At 41.9% G+C, this 17,195-nt stretch overlaps 1 protein-coding gene across 3 annotated transcripts in view; it reads left to right on the top strand.

The window, feature by feature from the left end:
* wdfy3 (WD repeat and FYVE domain containing 3) overlaps positions 1-16,545 on the top strand; it is a 95,009-nt gene extending 78,464 nt beyond the window's left edge. For all 3 annotated transcript variants that reach the window (XM_041936495.1, XM_041936496.1, XM_041936494.1), the window contains exons 43-66: positions 287-455; positions 618-781; positions 1,618-1,766; positions 2,517-2,637; positions 2,856-2,941; positions 4,099-4,179; positions 4,534-4,588; positions 4,699-4,818; positions 5,014-5,131; positions 5,505-5,611; positions 6,050-6,203; positions 6,318-6,409; positions 6,492-6,704; positions 7,342-7,483; positions 7,688-7,842; positions 8,679-8,837; positions 9,125-9,304; positions 9,476-9,658; positions 9,862-9,955; positions 10,219-10,359; positions 10,991-11,224; positions 11,456-11,567; positions 11,879-12,076; positions 12,900-16,545. In XM_041936495.1, the coding sequence (XP_041792429.1) occupies positions 287-455; positions 618-781; positions 1,618-1,766; positions 2,517-2,637; positions 2,856-2,941; positions 4,099-4,179; positions 4,534-4,588; positions 4,699-4,818; positions 5,014-5,131; positions 5,505-5,611; positions 6,050-6,203; positions 6,318-6,409; positions 6,492-6,704; positions 7,342-7,483; positions 7,688-7,842; positions 8,679-8,837; positions 9,125-9,304; positions 9,476-9,658; positions 9,862-9,955; positions 10,219-10,359; positions 10,991-11,224; positions 11,456-11,567; positions 11,879-12,076; positions 12,900-13,020 (3,348 nt within the window). In that variant the 3' untranslated portion in view covers positions 13,021-16,545. The remainder of the gene's footprint in view (positions 1-286; positions 456-617; positions 782-1,617; positions 1,767-2,516; positions 2,638-2,855; positions 2,942-4,098; positions 4,180-4,533; positions 4,589-4,698; positions 4,819-5,013; positions 5,132-5,504; positions 5,612-6,049; positions 6,204-6,317; positions 6,410-6,491; positions 6,705-7,341; positions 7,484-7,687; positions 7,843-8,678; positions 8,838-9,124; positions 9,305-9,475; positions 9,659-9,861; positions 9,956-10,218; positions 10,360-10,990; positions 11,225-11,455; positions 11,568-11,878; positions 12,077-12,899) is intronic.
* Positions 16,546-17,195: the final 650 nt, after the last annotated feature.

Genomic DNA, 17,195 nt, shown 5'->3' with positions numbered 1-17,195 from the left:
TGGTCATCCCAGATGCTTTTACTTTTAGGTCAGTATGATGTCCCACAGCTAGAACATTTGAAGGACCCGGTTCTGATGTTAGTCCCCCTTCATGCATTTATTTGGTCCTTTGCAATAATACACAGGCTAACCGTTCTTGAAAATTCTTTAAATCTTAAACCTAAGACAGCTTTCCCAAACCAAAGGTGTTTTCCTCATAGAGATAGAGTCAGTTGTTCTACAGACTCAGTGCGAAGTGGTATTTACACTACAACCTCACCTACTTCTCCTTCTTTGCCCCCTGCAGAAGCCTCTCCGTTACCGGCGAGCCATCAGCTACGACAGTAAGGAATACTACATGCGCTTGCTGTCTGGTAACCCTGGAATGTACCAGCACTCTGTGGAGCACAACACAGAGGGAGAGACCACACAGCATGAGCCCGAGCACGGAGAAGACACCATCGCTAGAGTCAAAGGTAGGAGATACTACCAGGGAAGACACGGTATGGTGTCTAACTTCAAAAAGGTTGCTAGGAAAGCACAATTAGCTTTTGTGTTTTGCTCCAAACTCTCCTTCTCCGTGGTGCAACTTCACCTGAAAGCCATATCTTAAAATGTTGCTGCGCTCTGCTCTGCAGGCCTGGTGAAGGCTCCTCTGAAGAGGTCTCGGTCGACGGCGGACGGGGCAGACGAGGACAGTCAGGAGCAACTTCAGGAGCAGCTGTTAGAGTCGGGAGGCCCTGAGGAGGAGCAGAGGACCGACAACACGTCCCTGCTGCGTCTCCTGGAGGAGGGAGAGAAGGTCAGAGAGAGACAAACAAACAGGAGACTGGATAGTTGAAATGATAGTACCACAATGTTTCCTTCTCCAATTTCATAAGTGCTAAAGGCTGAAATCAGTTTCCAGTATTAGATACAGTACATTCAAAATGTATTAAATGTATGTAGTTTTCTGTGCAGAACTACATCAGTGGACTAACTTTATTTTCTGCGCTTCTGCTGTTATTTTATATTTTTTAGTATTTCAGTGAATTATGTATCAAACAAGGCAACTTCAAACATAAAAGTGCATTTAAAAGTGACCGACTGCAAACTTCTTCATGTTTACGAATAATATTGCAGTCTTCAAGTGTTTACGCAAAAGACACTAATAAAGTTTAAAGACAATCTTCAAAATAATACTGTAAGAAAAGTTAAATGGATTGTGGGTTTTTTTTCATGATATATCATGATTTACATGTCTAATATTGACACAACTTGACTGAGGGATGCGTGTTGCTTTTGAGTTCTGCCTGCTTTTTAGGCCTGAAGACTCAAAATTTCAGGGTGATGTTCATTTTATACATTGTTAGTCACAACAGTAAGTGGGCCCAACAGCCTTTTAATCAGGCACTGCTGTGGTCTTTCTTAATGGTCACTGAGCAGCTCAGGTGCAGCACTGAGAGATTAAATGCTTTGCTTGAGGCCGTTCTACCAGCAGTTACCTAGTAAGGCGAAAGCACATCTCCTCACTCATTTGTTTGTTCTTGACATATTTTTGGCCTGGAGGAGTCTCAAGTGTGACTTTTTTGATTAGAAAACTGCTTTCTCTAAACTTTCAGTAATTCACACTCTTGTTTGTCACACTCACCGTTCCAGATTCAGCACATGTACCGCTGTGCCAGGGTGCAGGGTCTGGACACCAGCGAGGGTCTGCTGCTGTTTGGGAAAGAGCACTTCTATGTCATCGACGGCTACACCATGACCGTGTCCAGAGAGATCAGAGACATCGACACGCTCCCCCCCAAGTAGGCCACCCTTCTCTGTCTGTCACTTACCTCAAGGTCTGGACACTTACAGGAGAATCATGACTTCACACCAGGTCTGCATAATTAATCCTGAACACATGATAACGTAGTTACTATCCTTTCTTTCCCTGGAAAAGAGATGACATCATTCCTCTGGACGCTGCAGTGGGAGTTTCTGCTGCCGGAATGATGTAATGCTGCTGATGGAGCATGCGTTGTAAAACTCAGCAGAGATATTATGTATTTATCTTTTTAGAGCGCTTGCGCCGTCTTTTCCTTTGAGACACAAAGTGAAAATAACGAGCAGATGCCTCTTTGATTTCACTGTGTTCCCCTCAAGTGTTTAACCTGTTTTACCCTCTCCACAGAGTCCAAACAGTCCTATACAATCAAAACATGCTTACTGGTCAATTAGGAAGCGAAATTAATCAGTCGTCATTTATCAAATAAAAATACAAACTTCTTATGGTTACTGCTTCTCAAAAAAGGATGTCCACGTGATGTGACTTCCAAACTAATGAAGTTTATTTGTCAAAAGCAAATCAAGCACATTTAAAGATGCTTTTTAGAGAATAATTTGATTAGTTTTCATATTTTATATATGAAATTATTGATTGAATAAATGAATGTAATAACTGCAACATTAATTTGTAGTGATGAGTTAAATGTTTGATGTGCCTTGGTAGTTACAAGTGCTTTATGGGTGAAATCTAACGTATAACTGGGTTTAAAAATCCATTCTGCGTCCAGTTTGCATGAGGCCATCATCCCCAGAGGAGCAAGACAAGGACAGAGCCAGCTGAAGAGAACCTGCAGCATCTTCGCCTATGAAGACATCAAGGAGGTGCATAAGAGACGATACCTGCTGCAGGTTAGTATGCACACACATGCTACAACACCAATACACATCTGTGAGCTTAGATATATTTAGAAGACTTTTTTAGTGACTATCTTAAAATATTTAGGGGTTATTTTTAATGCTTTAGGTGAGTATGACAGAATTACACCCTGCATCTTTCATTTCTAGTATTTAAGTCACCTCTTTGTGTTTTTTGATTGTTAAATGTCCTGTATGTCATCACCTTTCAGCCCATGGCAGTAGAAGTCTTCTCAGCAGATGGGAGAAACTACTTGTTAGCCTTCCAGAAAGGTGTCCGCAACAAAGTTTACCAAAGGTACAGAATACAAATGCAAACACAGCGTGGACTGCATACTGCTAAACTGCTGCTGCTCTTACATTTCAGTTACAATAGTTCAGTAACACTTAGTAACAGAAACAAGAATTTCCAAATAACTTTTGCTAAAAAGTTTTTGTCCTCTTTTAAATTATCAGATATGCCATGATTTAGCACTACTTATTGAACAGACACTGGGTGCTTGGGAAATTTGATTGTTAGGATTCAGGGTGCTGAAAAGAGAAAAAGGCTGTTGCTGTGTGATTTAAGATAAAGTCCTCAGAGATCGTAAGCCTCTCATTGCTTTGTCACTGCAATGTTTGTACTCAAATCAAGGGGATGGAGTATTTTCTGCCTATGTGATGGTGACAATGTCACCAGAGGTAGGATGCTTCTGGGTTGTCTGACCTTCTCAGTCGCAGGAACCCCTTGAGCAAAGTTCTTCAAATTTGTCGTAAATGTCCGCTTGGACTCAAGAATGAACTTATTAGATGTTGGTGGTGAAAGGCCACTATGACCTCACAAAACACATTTTTTGCTGAAGAATTCTTACTCTGATTCTAACATAATATCACACAAATATCTCGTAGTATAAAATGATGAAGTAATGACATGTCTGAAAGGTCAAAGGTCAACTTCACAGTGACATCATAATGTAATATAAAAACACTTTTCTGTCCATTGTTCAACACCATAACTCAGGAACAGAAGGGGAGACTGTGACCATATTTCACATTTGGTCAGATACTGAATTGATGACACTAATCTTGGGCGTCCACCTCATTGTTTAGATCTTCTGTGCCGTGGTTGAAGATGTGTGTGAAGCATCCATGTTTTACAATTTGTAGCTTCTTTGCAGCAACATCCATATCTGAAGCGTTGTAGTTCAGAGACTCTAAGTGAAGACAGCATGTTTCTCACTGGAATCATACATGTCAATATCGTGATAACTTCCATTTCACCAAGAGAATACACTTAATACCTTTTATTAAATTCCTTCCAAGTCTTTTATGGATGGAAACTGTGACTTAACTAGTTGGCCGTGGCAGACAACCATGAGGCGGTAATTCTAGTTGCGAGGTTACACTGGTTTATGTGTAAAGAACTTCAGAGGGAACTGTATGTATTATTTCAATGTTGTTATTAATCCGCTCCAGGTTCTTGGCTGTGGTGCCTTCACTGGCTGACAGTTCAGAGTCGGTTTCAGGCCAGAGGCCCAACACCAGTGTCGAACAAGGGTAAGACGCCCTCTGTGTCTCTTTGTACATTCAGCACAATCAGTGTTCCCTATCTCCTTCGTAAAGTTTTTGGAGGTTATGGGATGATTTATGCAAGGTGTGGATACATATTCAGATGTATTACCTTGTTTTTAATCTTTGTGTTAAATGCATTTTCGGTTCCTGTAGTCATTAATCAAGTGAATGACCTAGAAAATAAAAAAAAGAAAAGGACTTGTACAGACTACATACATCACATTGCGCAGTTGCTTTGTGACTTAAGGATGCCTTTCACTGTCCAGATGCTAAACAATAGCACTGACCTGGGTACTGAGCTGTTTTACCTAAACATGGTTTTCGTCCTGGTGTTGTCAGGTCTGGGCTCCTCAGCACGCTGGTCGGTGAAAAGTCAGTGACTCAGAGATGGGAGGTAAGAACCTGGACTCGTTGGTCTAACCCAACTGCTCAGTTTAACAACAAAAACTGTCATTTTATAAGCTGCTACAAGCTTCACTGATGTGTTTGCCATCTGCATTCCAGCGAGGAGAGATCAGTAATTTCCAGTACCTGATGCATCTGAACACATTAGCTGGACGATCCTACAATGACCTGATGCAGTATCCAGTCTTCCCCTGGATCCTGGCCGACTTCGACTCAGAGGTGATTGCAGGGTTTCAGACAGTGGGACTCCATAAAAACTTCACTTTCCCTCTCCACTCTGACCTGTCCCTTGGAACAAATCAGTGGCAATTAACAGTTAACCACAAGATAAGTGGATGCCTGTTCCCACATTAATCCTTCTTTCCCGTGTAATCCGGTAACTGTGGTGATGTTTGTGTCGGGGTTGTTAAACAGGAACTGGACCTGAACAACCCAAAGACGTTCCGTAACCTGGCCAAACCAATGGGCGCCCAGACTGATGACAGACTTACGCAGTACAAGAAGAGGTACAAGGACTGGGAAGACCCCAATGGTAAGATCTCTAAGTTGAATCAACAGATGGCATTTCACAGGATGGAGTCAGGGAGCTAACTTTTTTTTATGTTATTTCATGTTAAATAGAAGACTGGAAGAAAAGGAGCCAGCTAACCAGCTACCTCTTAATTCAGACCAGTCACATTGGCACACTAAATGCATTATTTTTAACCAAAATGGCACATTTTAAAATTAATGTATGAGGCCTGTATTATACGTACATTGAGTACGATTTTCGGTTGTTTTGTTGCTACAACCAAAATCCAAACTTGCCAGGATGTGGCACATTTTGGATTTGACTTGTCACTCTATGCACATGTTGTGTTTTCATTCGGCAATGTAAGTGACTGTCTTGTGTCCTGTCATACCAGGTGAAACCCCAGCATACCACTACGGCACCCACTACTCATCAGCCATGATCGTAGCCTCTTATCTGGTCCGGATGGAGCCCTTTACACAGATTTTCCTCAGACTTCAGGTTTGAGCAGAACTTTTTTAGTATACTGAATGTTCTATATTTTCCCTGAAGAAACTTGAAATGTCATACAACCGCAAGAGATGTACTTCAGACAGAGAGAGACTTTACATTTTGAAGGGTTTTCTTACATTGCAGTTACAGAGTGCAATAAAAGGAAGGAAATACCAGTATTACATTTGATGATAGATGTTTATTTTTAACTGCAGAGGACAAATTAAGAAACACACAGTCACAGCATTTTGAATTTTTCCTTGTTGTGTTCTTCTGCTTTTTGCAGATTTTAAGGGCCGACAGAAAACATTGCCATCTTTTTATCAGCTACAAAAGAATTCTTATTTTACATTGGAAGGCGAACATAAAAGCCCATACAACAAACAGTTGATGGTCTGTCTGGATGTAATGTCAAACCATCTGCCTGCGTGTTTGTGTCATTACCAGGGAGGTCACTTTGACCTGGCCGACAGAATGTTCCACAGTGTGCGTGAAGCCTGGCTCTCTGCCTCCAAGCACAACATGGCCGACGTCAAGGAGCTTATCCCAGAGTTCTTTTACCTGCCTGAGTTCCTGCTCAACTCCAACAACTTCGACCTGGGTTGGTATCAGGAAGCGTGGACAATAACAGCTGATGAAAGTCAAAGTCAAATAGACAAAGATAATTGAGCACATGAATATTAATGGTCTGTCTGCCTTCTGTTTGATGTCCCAGGTGCCAAGCAGAATGGCACCAAGCTGGGTGATGTCATCCTGCCACCTTGGGCCAAGGGCGACCCCCGGGAGTTCATCAGAGTCCACAGAGAGGTAAGAAATGAATCCACTTGTGACAAAATAAGGTCCAACTTTTAGTTACTGCAGACTAACCTCTGCCTCGTCTTCCCTGCAGGCGTTAGAGTGTGACTATGTGTCAGCCCACCTCCACGAATGGATCGACCTCATTTTTGGCTACAAGCAACAGGGGCCGCCGGCCGTGGAGGCGGTCAACGTCTTCCACCACCTGTTCTACGAGGGTCAGGTGGACATCTACAACATCAACGACCCCCTCAAGGAGACAGCTACCATCGGCTTCATCAACAACTTTGGACAAATCCCCAAACAGGTCAGATACTGACTAATGTCTCGATACTTGAAGCCACTGCTGAACTACCACTATTACTCTTATTATTACAACTGCCACTAATGCTGATATCACAAAGGCTTCAATTAATGCATTTGCTACTACCACTAATAGTAGCTTAGCTAGCAGTAAAACCAGTGCTAGGAGTAATACAGTAGTACATTTACTCTTCGTGTTAAATGTTACTACCACTCATGCGTATAAAAAATACATAAATAACAACTGTCCCCTTCACTGGCTGCTATGGTTTCAGCTACATTGGCAGCAGCTAACATGAAGGTGCTAACTTTATAACATGCTCAACATGCTGAGGACAGTATTTGGATTTCTGTTTTCCAGCCATCCACCAGTTAACCTTTCTTGAGTAAATCACACTGAAGCCTGGCAGGCTGCTAGCGTGGCTGATAAGAATATAACAAGGCAAGCCAGCTGTGGTTGGTTGCTAGTTAAAGTTCTAGAACTGCTGTTTTCATATTTAGGCCTGAAAGAATAGCAGATCTACAGTTATTCATCAATGCATGCATCAGCCAAACATAGCTACCACAGCAAGAATTCACCAGAATTTGGCTATCGGCTTTTCTTTAGTCACTCATTGATGCCTGACGTGTGTGTGTTTCAGCTGTTTAAGAAGCCCCATCCTCCTAAACGGGTACGCAGTAAAGCCAACGGTGACATTGCGAGTGTTCCTCCGAGCTCCAACAGCGACAAGATCTTCTTCCATCATCTGGACAATCTCAGACCTTCTCTAGCACCTGTCAAAGGTACATGTACACACACACAATCACAAATACACACTTACTCTTTGTCTTTTCAGTTTACTCAACTGTGATATGTTTTTTTGTGACATACTAATGGGACTGAACCCTGACATTTTCACACTCTCCATTGCACAGCACTGTCTCCCAGAGGTGCATGAATCCCTTTGGACTCAACGCTCACATATTTCTTCGTATTTCTCTACCTAGAACTGAAGGAGCCTGTGGGACAGATCGTCTGCACTGACAAGGGCATACTGGCTGTGGAGCAAAACAAAGTTCTGGTTCCCCCCACCTGGAGCAAGACCTTCGCCTGGGGCTATGCTGACCTCAGCTGCCGTCTGGCTAACTATGAATCTGACAAGGTCAGTAACAGTTATTTCAATCTCACAGAGATTAGAATTTCAAAAGCATGCTCCTTTAATCTCCAGGCTGCAGCCGCTGCATGTGACTGACCTCCATTGAATTGCATGCTCTTAGGTTCTTAGAGAGTTTGTGTGAGTGTTTAAGGGGGTGTGGCTTTTCAACATTATTACCTAATACTATTTATTTTACCTTGCAACTGACAAATGAATGTGAAAAATTGTTAAAGACAATGTTTCCCCCTGCTGGTGCTTGAGTACAAATGCATTTTTTTTTTTTTTTTTACTGCCCCCTCACTTTTTACAGCAGCAGCCATTATAGAAGTCTCTAACGCACTTCTTCTGCATCTGATGTGATACTGTTGTCTGTAGAAAGATTACTTGAGCATTATTAGGGTAGAATCTTCATTGTCACCTGTAGGACAAAATTCATATGTCATCCAGCAGACTTGTTTGCAGACAGTGCCTGTTAACCTCCAGTAGCATACACTTGATTTTTTTCTCTTTGGGACTACGAACAAGTGTACCAGTTTCTTGGTGAGCATGCACTACCACAGGTTCTGGTACAGAAGCTTGTAGTTTTAGTTAACAGCAGCTCAAGGGTTGTTGGTCCTTTCTTACGTTGTTATCCTGCATGATAGCGAATTTGTTGCCGCCATCTTCCTACATTTGTAAGTCTTCTCAGGACTTTCAAAAGACTTGTAATATAAGGAAGTGCTGTGGTCTTGACATCTAGACAAAGTTAATACCTGAAACAGTCAGAATGGACCAGTCCTCCTCCATCTACATTCCCCTCGCCTGTATACCCTCTGGCAAATCAATCTTCGATCTCCTTTCAGGCGTTGGTGGTTTACGAGTGTCTGTCAGAGTGGGGTCAGATCCTCTGTGCCATATGTCCAAACCCGAAGCTGGTTATCACTGGTGGCACCAGCACTGCCATCTGTGTTTGGGAGACAGGAACCTCCAAGGAGAGGGCCAAGTCGCTCACGCTTAAACAGGTAAAGGCACAAACACACACACTAAACTGTTCCCCAGAAATCCAATAGAAGGTCCTGGGATACCACTTGTAGAGAGAGCTTCAAACCAAAATACCTCGTTCTTAGGCCAAAGGTATTGGGCTGTAGACATAAAACCTTAAGGAGAGAAGTCAACTATGACTCCTCTGCAAGAAACATCCAATCACCAAGCTTAAAAGACTGAAGGTACACAGAACCCAAAGACTGAACTTTAAAGTACTCAACAGTTGAGTACATCTGATGTCTTTGTCCATGCTGTTTCATCTTAGGCATTACTGGGCCACACAGACGCTGTGACATGTCTGACAGCATCGTCAGCTTACCACATTGTTGTCAGCGGCTCGCGGGATCGAACCTGCATCATCTGGGACCTCAACAAGCTTTCTTTCGTTACACAGCTCAGGGGACACCGGGCGCCCGTCTCTGCTCTGTGCATCAATGAACTGACGGTGGGTTGGAGCATGAATTTCTCCTCTCCTCCGGATGGAAATAACACCATATGTTCTTTTACTCCAGGGCGAATATATATAAGCTTATGTAATACGAGGATCATTTACATCTTGATTCATAAAAGCTGTTCAGCTGATGCGAGGACAAACAACGTGTTTGTGTTTGTGCAGGGCGATATCGTGTCCTGTGCTGGCACATACATTCACGTGTGGAGCATTAACGGCAGCCCCATCGCCAGCGCCAACACCTTCACAGGGCGCAGCCAGCAGATCCTGTGCTGCTGTGTGTCGGAGATGAACGAATGGGACACGCAGAACGTCATCGTCACTGGACACTCAGACGGCGTTGTCAGGGTAACCGTGCCCACCTTTACCTTTTAATTGTACCTTATTGTGCTCTCTGTTTTGAATGGATGGATTGTGATGTCCATTGCAGACAGAAGTATTCACTTGTTGAGGCTTTTGTCTGACTTTTTGCTGATGCATGTATAATTCTGCTATGACTTAATTGAAGTAAACTGTGCTTGATTAAACCTTTCTTTAATTATGGTTGGTAGTTTTGGAGAATGGAGTTCCTCCAAGTCCCAGAAACCCCTGCTCCAGAGCCGGTAGAGCCAGATGTGCCTGACTGCTGTGGTGAGGAGAAGATTGGTGAGTCCTAATGGAAAAAATGACTGATTAGAGCTGCTGCACCAAGAGATGGAAGATTTTTGTGCCAGTAGTATATTGACATGTCCTGATAAACTGATGAGGTTCAACACAACACATTGACAGGAAGTTGCATGTGCACTTTCGCTTGCAGATACTTTATTGGTACACCTTTCTTTGTCTGCTTACATTGCTGCTTATATTGTATATTATTCTAATTCAAAAAGTTTATTGTATTGTATTATAAACTTCTCTTTGTTACACAGAGGGTGGCGAGAGTCACAACGGTGATGACGACAGCAGCGAATCAGACGGAGACGAGCCAAGTCTGAGCCAGGAGCCCAAAGCGCCGCGCAACCCCTCGACAGGTGGCAGTCAACCGGGCAGTACTGTCCACAGACCCAGAGGTGCTCAACACACAACCCTTCATACTAACATTTAGTTTATGGTTGAGATCTCACTGTTGGCTGCACAAATGAATAGAAGTGCTGATAGTAGTTTACTGTCTGTATTGAGGTCAAAAGTATGAATACTGTGATTATTTTTGATAACACGTGTTTAAAATACAATCTCTGTTAATTATACATTTAATAATATGGAAAGTGGCAAAGCTATAAATCAAACAGAAATACAATCAATAATAACAAAGAATGTGTTGGCCTAGCAGGTCGGGGAAGCATTTAACAATTGTAATAATAATGCCAATTGCTATTAACATTATTACAAATGTGTTGGTATGTAACTTTTTGTGTACCAGCACTCTGTGCAGATTGTTGGTTAAGAAAAAAATCCTATTTTATGTGCCTTGGACTTCTTTTCTTTTTGCCATGGTATCAAAAAAGGTCTAGGGTATCATTTTTTTTATACTAGTATTGTATTAAAGTTTGACATTCTGTTGTGGATTAGTATGCATTAAAGGTTTCATGTGTCTTGTGCTTCCCACATATTTTGTTTACTGAGAATGTGGACTTCACTCTACAAGGCATGAACCTCAATCCACGCTAATGTTGACATTCCTGTCTTTAAAATACCTTTAAGGTCCTTCAGCCCGAACAGGAGCCTCGTGGTCGATGGATAGCAGCTCAGACGACTCTCACCGGTGGTCAGACACCCTCAGCATTGACGAGAAGGACGGCTTTGTGTTTGTCAACTACTCTGAGGGCCAAACAAAGGTCCCTCATCCTCATCCGGCTCATCCAGGGCAGAGCTCTGTGCCACAGCCTCTCCAGCCCTCCACCATGGACGCACGAACGTACAACCAGCTCAGGACAGGTGAAAAATGTTGGTTGTTTTTCACCTTTTTCTGAATGAACATTCTGACAAGGTTTTTCAGCTCTTAAACTGCTTAAGAAAGTGCCTCAAAGGACCAGCGGCCCATCAGGGGTGCGTCTCTAATCAAAGGAAAGAAATATCCTAAAAATCAGCTGTCTGATGGGATGACAGCGTGTTAGTCGTATTGTCAAAGTGTTGCTCGCTTAAGTGTTTATTTTTGGGTGTTCACAGGCTACAGATGGGAGCGCCAGCTGGTCTTCCGAAGCAAACTCACCATGCACACGGCATTTGATCGCAAGGACAACGCTCACCCGGCCGAGATCACATCCCTCGCCATCTCCAAGTAAGAGAGCTGAGTGTCTGGCACCAAACTGACAAATATACATTTATTATTTATGTGTTTGTTAATTGTAATACTCATTTGATGCTTCTGAAGAGCCCAAACTATCAGCATGCTCTACATACTATTGAATATAAACCACAATTCAAATCCATTCAGAGCAAATACTTTAAAAAGGGAAAACATTCTTGCTGAAATTTTCTCCTCCCTCTTCCCTTCCTCTGTCTTTCTTCATCCTGCCCTTTGTCTTACCTTTTCTCCCTTCCCCCCTCCCCCTCTCTTTACTTTCTCCCCTTTTAACATCCCCTCTTCAGGGACCACAGTAAGATCCTGGTGGGCGACAGTCGTGGTCGGGTCTTCAGCTGGTCAGTCAGCGACCAGCCGGGCCGTTCCGCAGCCGACCACTGGGTGAAGGATGAGGTGGTTGACAGCTGCTCTGGCTGCACTGTTCGCTTCTCCCTCACCGAGCGACGCCACCACTGCAGGAACTGCGGGCAGCTCTTCTGCCAAAAGTAAGTAAATTACAGCAGCTGTGCACACTTTCCAGCATGGCTGGTTTTCCTTTTTCACTCATTTGACTTCTGCTTTTTTTTTTTTTGCTGAGGATGGAGCATGTTGCCGATGGTTTTCGGTCTCACCAGAAAATGGCAGATCTAAATGTATTTGCAGATCGTAGAGATTATACATTAGCAGTGTGAGGACAGAGACTTAATTGTGTAAATGTTTGTAGTATATGCAGCACTGCATGTATGTCTTTATGAAAGCATTTTTGTAAACCTTACTGTTACTTCCTCTAATATATGAAATGAATCGCATACGAGGTGAACAGCACTGCATATCTACATACTGAAGCATTTACCAGTTGTGTGGCCCTCTGTAAAACTGTTTTTAGTAGATGCAGTGTGCATTTTGTACATATTTTACGGTTTCTTTTGGAGTTGCATTTATGTAGTTCTCCAGTTCATCTTCTGCAGCTTTAAAATCAGGTGTTCCCCAAGGCTCGGTCCTGGATCCTCTGTTGTTTTGTCCACATGTTTCCATTGGTCATATAGTTATGTCTTTAACACGTCTTTCCAATTTAATGTAGATGATATCTAGGTGTGCCTGTATCTGTAAAACTTAATAATGCTGTAATCCAAACACCTTTCCCTTGTAATTAATAATTAATTGTTAAATATTTGTTTTGTGGCCTGAATATTTTCTAAAGCTGTTTTATTCATATTTTCCTTTAATTTTTAGATTCTCTCTTTTCTGCATGTTTCTTGAATTTGAATTTGAACTCGAATCCCCTGCCTGCCGTTAGTCACACTTTCCATGCCCCACCTTGTTTTGCAGGTGTAGTCGCTTCCAATCAGAGATCAAAAGGCTGAAGATTTCGTCACCGGTGCGAGTTTGTCAGAACTGTTACTACAACCTCCAACATGAGCGAAGCGTTGAGGATGGCAGCAGAAACTGAGCTCCATCTTCAGTCGCTGCCGACAAAAGAAACACCTCATCCCGAGGACTCCGACCTAAGGAGCGCTCCATTCCTCCATCTTCCCCGTTGTTCTCTCAACACCTCTCACATATCCCTGGAAACCCCCTTTATCCTCTTGTACGTCCAGTAACCACATGTACTGTAACACACTGACAGACTGTAACCGGAGGGAGTGTCCGCTGCTTCATCACCCTGGCGGTAAAGCCCATCGAAGGAGGTGGGGGATAAAAATCGAGGATAATGGCTTGAAAGGAAATGAAAAAAACTCAATCACCACTTTTACCACCTGCACTCAACTACTGGAGGAAAAAACAAAAAAGAAACACCCTCGATGTGGCACGCTCGAATCAATCACCCACCACCGCAAGATGTAACAAACTTGTTCATATTGTAAATACTTACCATGGCCTTTTTAACTCTACGAGGAACAAACACCGAACAAAAAATAAGGTCAATGAGAAAAAAACAAATTGCCTGTAACATAGCGTTGTGACTAACCACTCCTGGCTTTAAAAAACAAAATCGATTGTGTGTAGTCTCCGTCACGAGTCACGGCGAGTCCAGAGGAATAACACGGAGGGGAGGAAGGGATATGAATGTCAGTAACTAACGTCTGTGGGTTGACACTAGTGGGTCTAGTTATGCAAACTGACTTATTTTCTTTTTTTAATTTCCTGATCAGTTTTTGTTGTTGTTTACAGAAATGTGATTTATTTTGTGAGTGTGTGTTGCCCGCAGTGTCAAGCCATCGCCATCAGAGAAAGATTTATTATCAGATTGTCGTTTCCTTTTTTTTTTTTTTTTGCCAAATTCTTTTGATGTATCAGTGATGATGATTTTTTTTTTAATCATCTATTCTGTCCTTTATATGAATTCCCGTTTGGAGATTTTTGTTGTTGTTGTTGCTGCTGCTGTCTGACACATTATACGAAGACTGGACACATTGTCATTGCAGGTTTTATTTTAATTGTCTTTTTAAACCATATCACTCCATTTATTTCAAGACTTTCTGTGTTATCCTAGTATTTGTCTCGAGAGAACGCATCATGGGTTCATCTTCTGTGAAAAAAAATCTGAATTAGGTTTAAAAAATGACACATGTAATATGGCTACACGTTTATCTCCCGTCATGTCTGTCTCATGTAGCCTTGTTAGTTACTGTACGGCATCAGAGCGGCTTTGTGAATGCACTCAAAAAAAGGGACTTTTAGCGTGTATCGTGGTTTTTATGTTCTCGGTTTCTATCCATATTTCGTTGTTCGCAGACCTTCAGTCTGACCCTGTGGCATTATTACAGCGGATCAGTAAATGTTGCACTCCACACACTTTATCCTCAGTCCGTATAGAAGACGCTAAACTGTAGGAGCAGCAGCCAAGCACCGTTCAAAGACTTTGTTCGACATTGGAGAAGATGTAAGAAATCATGAAATTCCCTTAAACGGGGCGACGTCCCAGCTCAGATTTTTAAAGATGTCTTTGGGTGTTGATGCTAAAAAGTCAAATACATTGAGGCAGTCCAAAAGGACTGCTGTTTGAACCTTTTTTCCTGTTGTGATTCACATGTAGTGGAAATGTCCAAAGATCTTGATTGAGCATTACAGCATTAAATCCACATCATGGTTTCAATGATGTACCCTGTTTTCACTCCTTTATGTGTGGAATTTCCTCATCAAACCAGTCATTGGTTTGCTTGCCCAGGAGCCAATTAAACACATCCACAATTTCAGCAAGTTTACTTGAAGTCAGCATGGGGGCCACAAAGAGGGCAGAGATATCAAGGAATTACCTGTTGATGAATCTGAGGTTTCATTTGTGCCAAAAATATGATTTTGCGCATTCATCAATGTTTCCCACCGTTGAGGCTTTTGTTGTGGTCAGTGTCCCTGCTGCTCTGTCACTGTTGGAAGACAAGATAAGACAAGGCTAAGAGAAAAGACAAGAAAAAGGACAGCATGACAAGACGTCTTATCGTCATTATGTAGTCAGGAAAACAGATGAAAAGCAACACAAATCATCGTGGACGCCATCGACAATGGCACAACAGTGACGAAGCAAATGCAGATCAGTGGCTTTTTTCCTACCACAACAAAAAGCAACAACAGTAGTTACGGAGAAATGTAGAAGTAGAAGCAGCTTTCAAATGATTCTGATGTCGTACGCTCTGTTTGTACAACAATGACATTTTGCGATGTCTGCTTCTACCACAAGGAGTCAGCAAACGCGCAAACTTAGCAGTAAAATATGCAGCCTGACACTTTTGGCACAGACTGCACCTCATACCATCCTGCCATGCTGACACGTTGATTTCAGAGGCGTTTCCTTTGTTTTTCCGTTGTTTAACATAACTTAACGCAACAGTTTGCCGTGGACATAGTTCATATTTTCCTCTGCAGGACGGCTGCTGCTGCCTGGTTCAATAGTTGGACGTAAAGAGTGTTTTGTTTTTATGTACGTGTCGTTTTCTCTCATATGTCACCCCCCCCCCCCCATCTCTCTCTCTTCATACATGCCATCATGTTGTTTTATTTGTGGTTCTGTGGGCAACGACTGTGCATTCAAGTGCTGCTTTCCTTCTTTCCCTGAGAGAACTTTTTTTCTTTTGGTTTCCCACTAGATTTTCACAGAGTCTCAAACATGTAAAAAAAAAAAAAAAAAGAAAGAAAGAAAGAAAAAGAGAAAACACTTTAATATTCACCCCACAGCTCCCCGATGTTATAATAATTATAATATGCACTCTTGTTATTGTCCTTCTTATATCATTCTGCATTTCTGTACTGTAATTTAGCGTGCAATCATGCCATTTAGCTGAAAAGGCCGAAGTCGGCTTCTATCAATCAAGAGTTCCTTTGCACCTTCACGTGTACAAAAAAAGAAAAGTCGAGAGGAATCACAGGTTTTTATTGAATGCAGTTTCACATTGTCATTCTAACAGAAAGGTGCATTTCACAGTGGATAAATGAACTGTACAAAGTATTTATGCAATTATAACTGGTTTTAGATTTTTTTAATGATTATTGCAATTTCAGCAAGTTTTGTTACTTGTTGCATGTCTGTTAACACAGCTGACTTTCTGTGTCAGTGCATTGTACATGTTCTCGGCATTATATTGTTTTGTTTTATTCTTTTTTTTGGGGGGGGGGGTTTGGAGGCATTGTCTGAAGAGTTGTTCCGACCGGCAGGTTTGTGTACAGAGCCGGAGATCGTGTCCCAACTCTAGGTGGACTTTTGTACTCTTTATGGAAAAAAAGGACTAATGAGAGAAGAAGAAGAAAAAGAGAAATCCTGGATTATTTTGGTGGTCTTGTATTAGACTGCATTACTACAGTATCTGGTGTGCAATCTGTGATAGCTGAATGTTCCTTGTATATTTGTGTTCACTACATCCTACAAGAGAAAACAACAGTAGAGTAACTCCTGCCCCTTACAGAAACAAAATGTTCCAATAATGCAATAGATCTGGTACTTATTCTTTTAATTTCATTTCAATAAATAATTGCTGTTTACCACCAAGAAGACTTGACTTTCTTTTTCTTTTTCTTCTTTTCTTTTTTTTTTTTTTTTTACAAATTCTTGAGTGATGGATGAAAGCACCAACTGAACTCTGAGGTTTCTATTTTACAAAAAGAGCACAAGTTGAAAAGATTTGTTAAGCAATTATTATTCTTTTCAATTTTACTGTAATCTTGAGAGTTAAATTAGTACATTCTGGTTTGTTTTGTTTAGAGGAAACCAAATAGGAGAAGAGAGGATATATGCAGAGGCAAGTGTGCATAGATAAAACACAGAAGTTAGTGTTGCGTTTCCAGTATTTCCCTTCAATGCAACACGGCATAATGAATGAGTTGCGTCATACATTTACAATAATAAACCTTAAAAAACGACACTAATTCTATTAAATTATATTATCGAATTATATACCGAAGTTGGGCACTGGTCCTTACTGGTCGTTGTCTACCGCAGCCTGAAGCAGAGCTGGTCAACCATTGGATGATGATTGACTGGAGAGAGAGACAGAGAGACAGGCTGTCTCCACCGCAGCAGCACCAGCAGACCTGTGTCAAGTTAGACGTAGGAACGCAGACTGAGACCGGAAGTTGTGTGACTTGTGCTTCAAAATACCGCCCTTACCATCAGCAATATAACTCCTGATCTTG

The sequence above is a fragment of the Chelmon rostratus genome, chromosome 5 (assembly GCF_017976325.1).
Source record: "Chelmon rostratus isolate fCheRos1 chromosome 5, fCheRos1.pri, whole genome shotgun sequence".
In the NCBI taxonomy this organism is placed as follows: Eukaryota; Metazoa; Chordata; class Actinopteri; order Chaetodontiformes; family Chaetodontidae; genus Chelmon; species Chelmon rostratus.
This window is presented reverse-complemented; position numbering and strand designations above follow the sequence as displayed.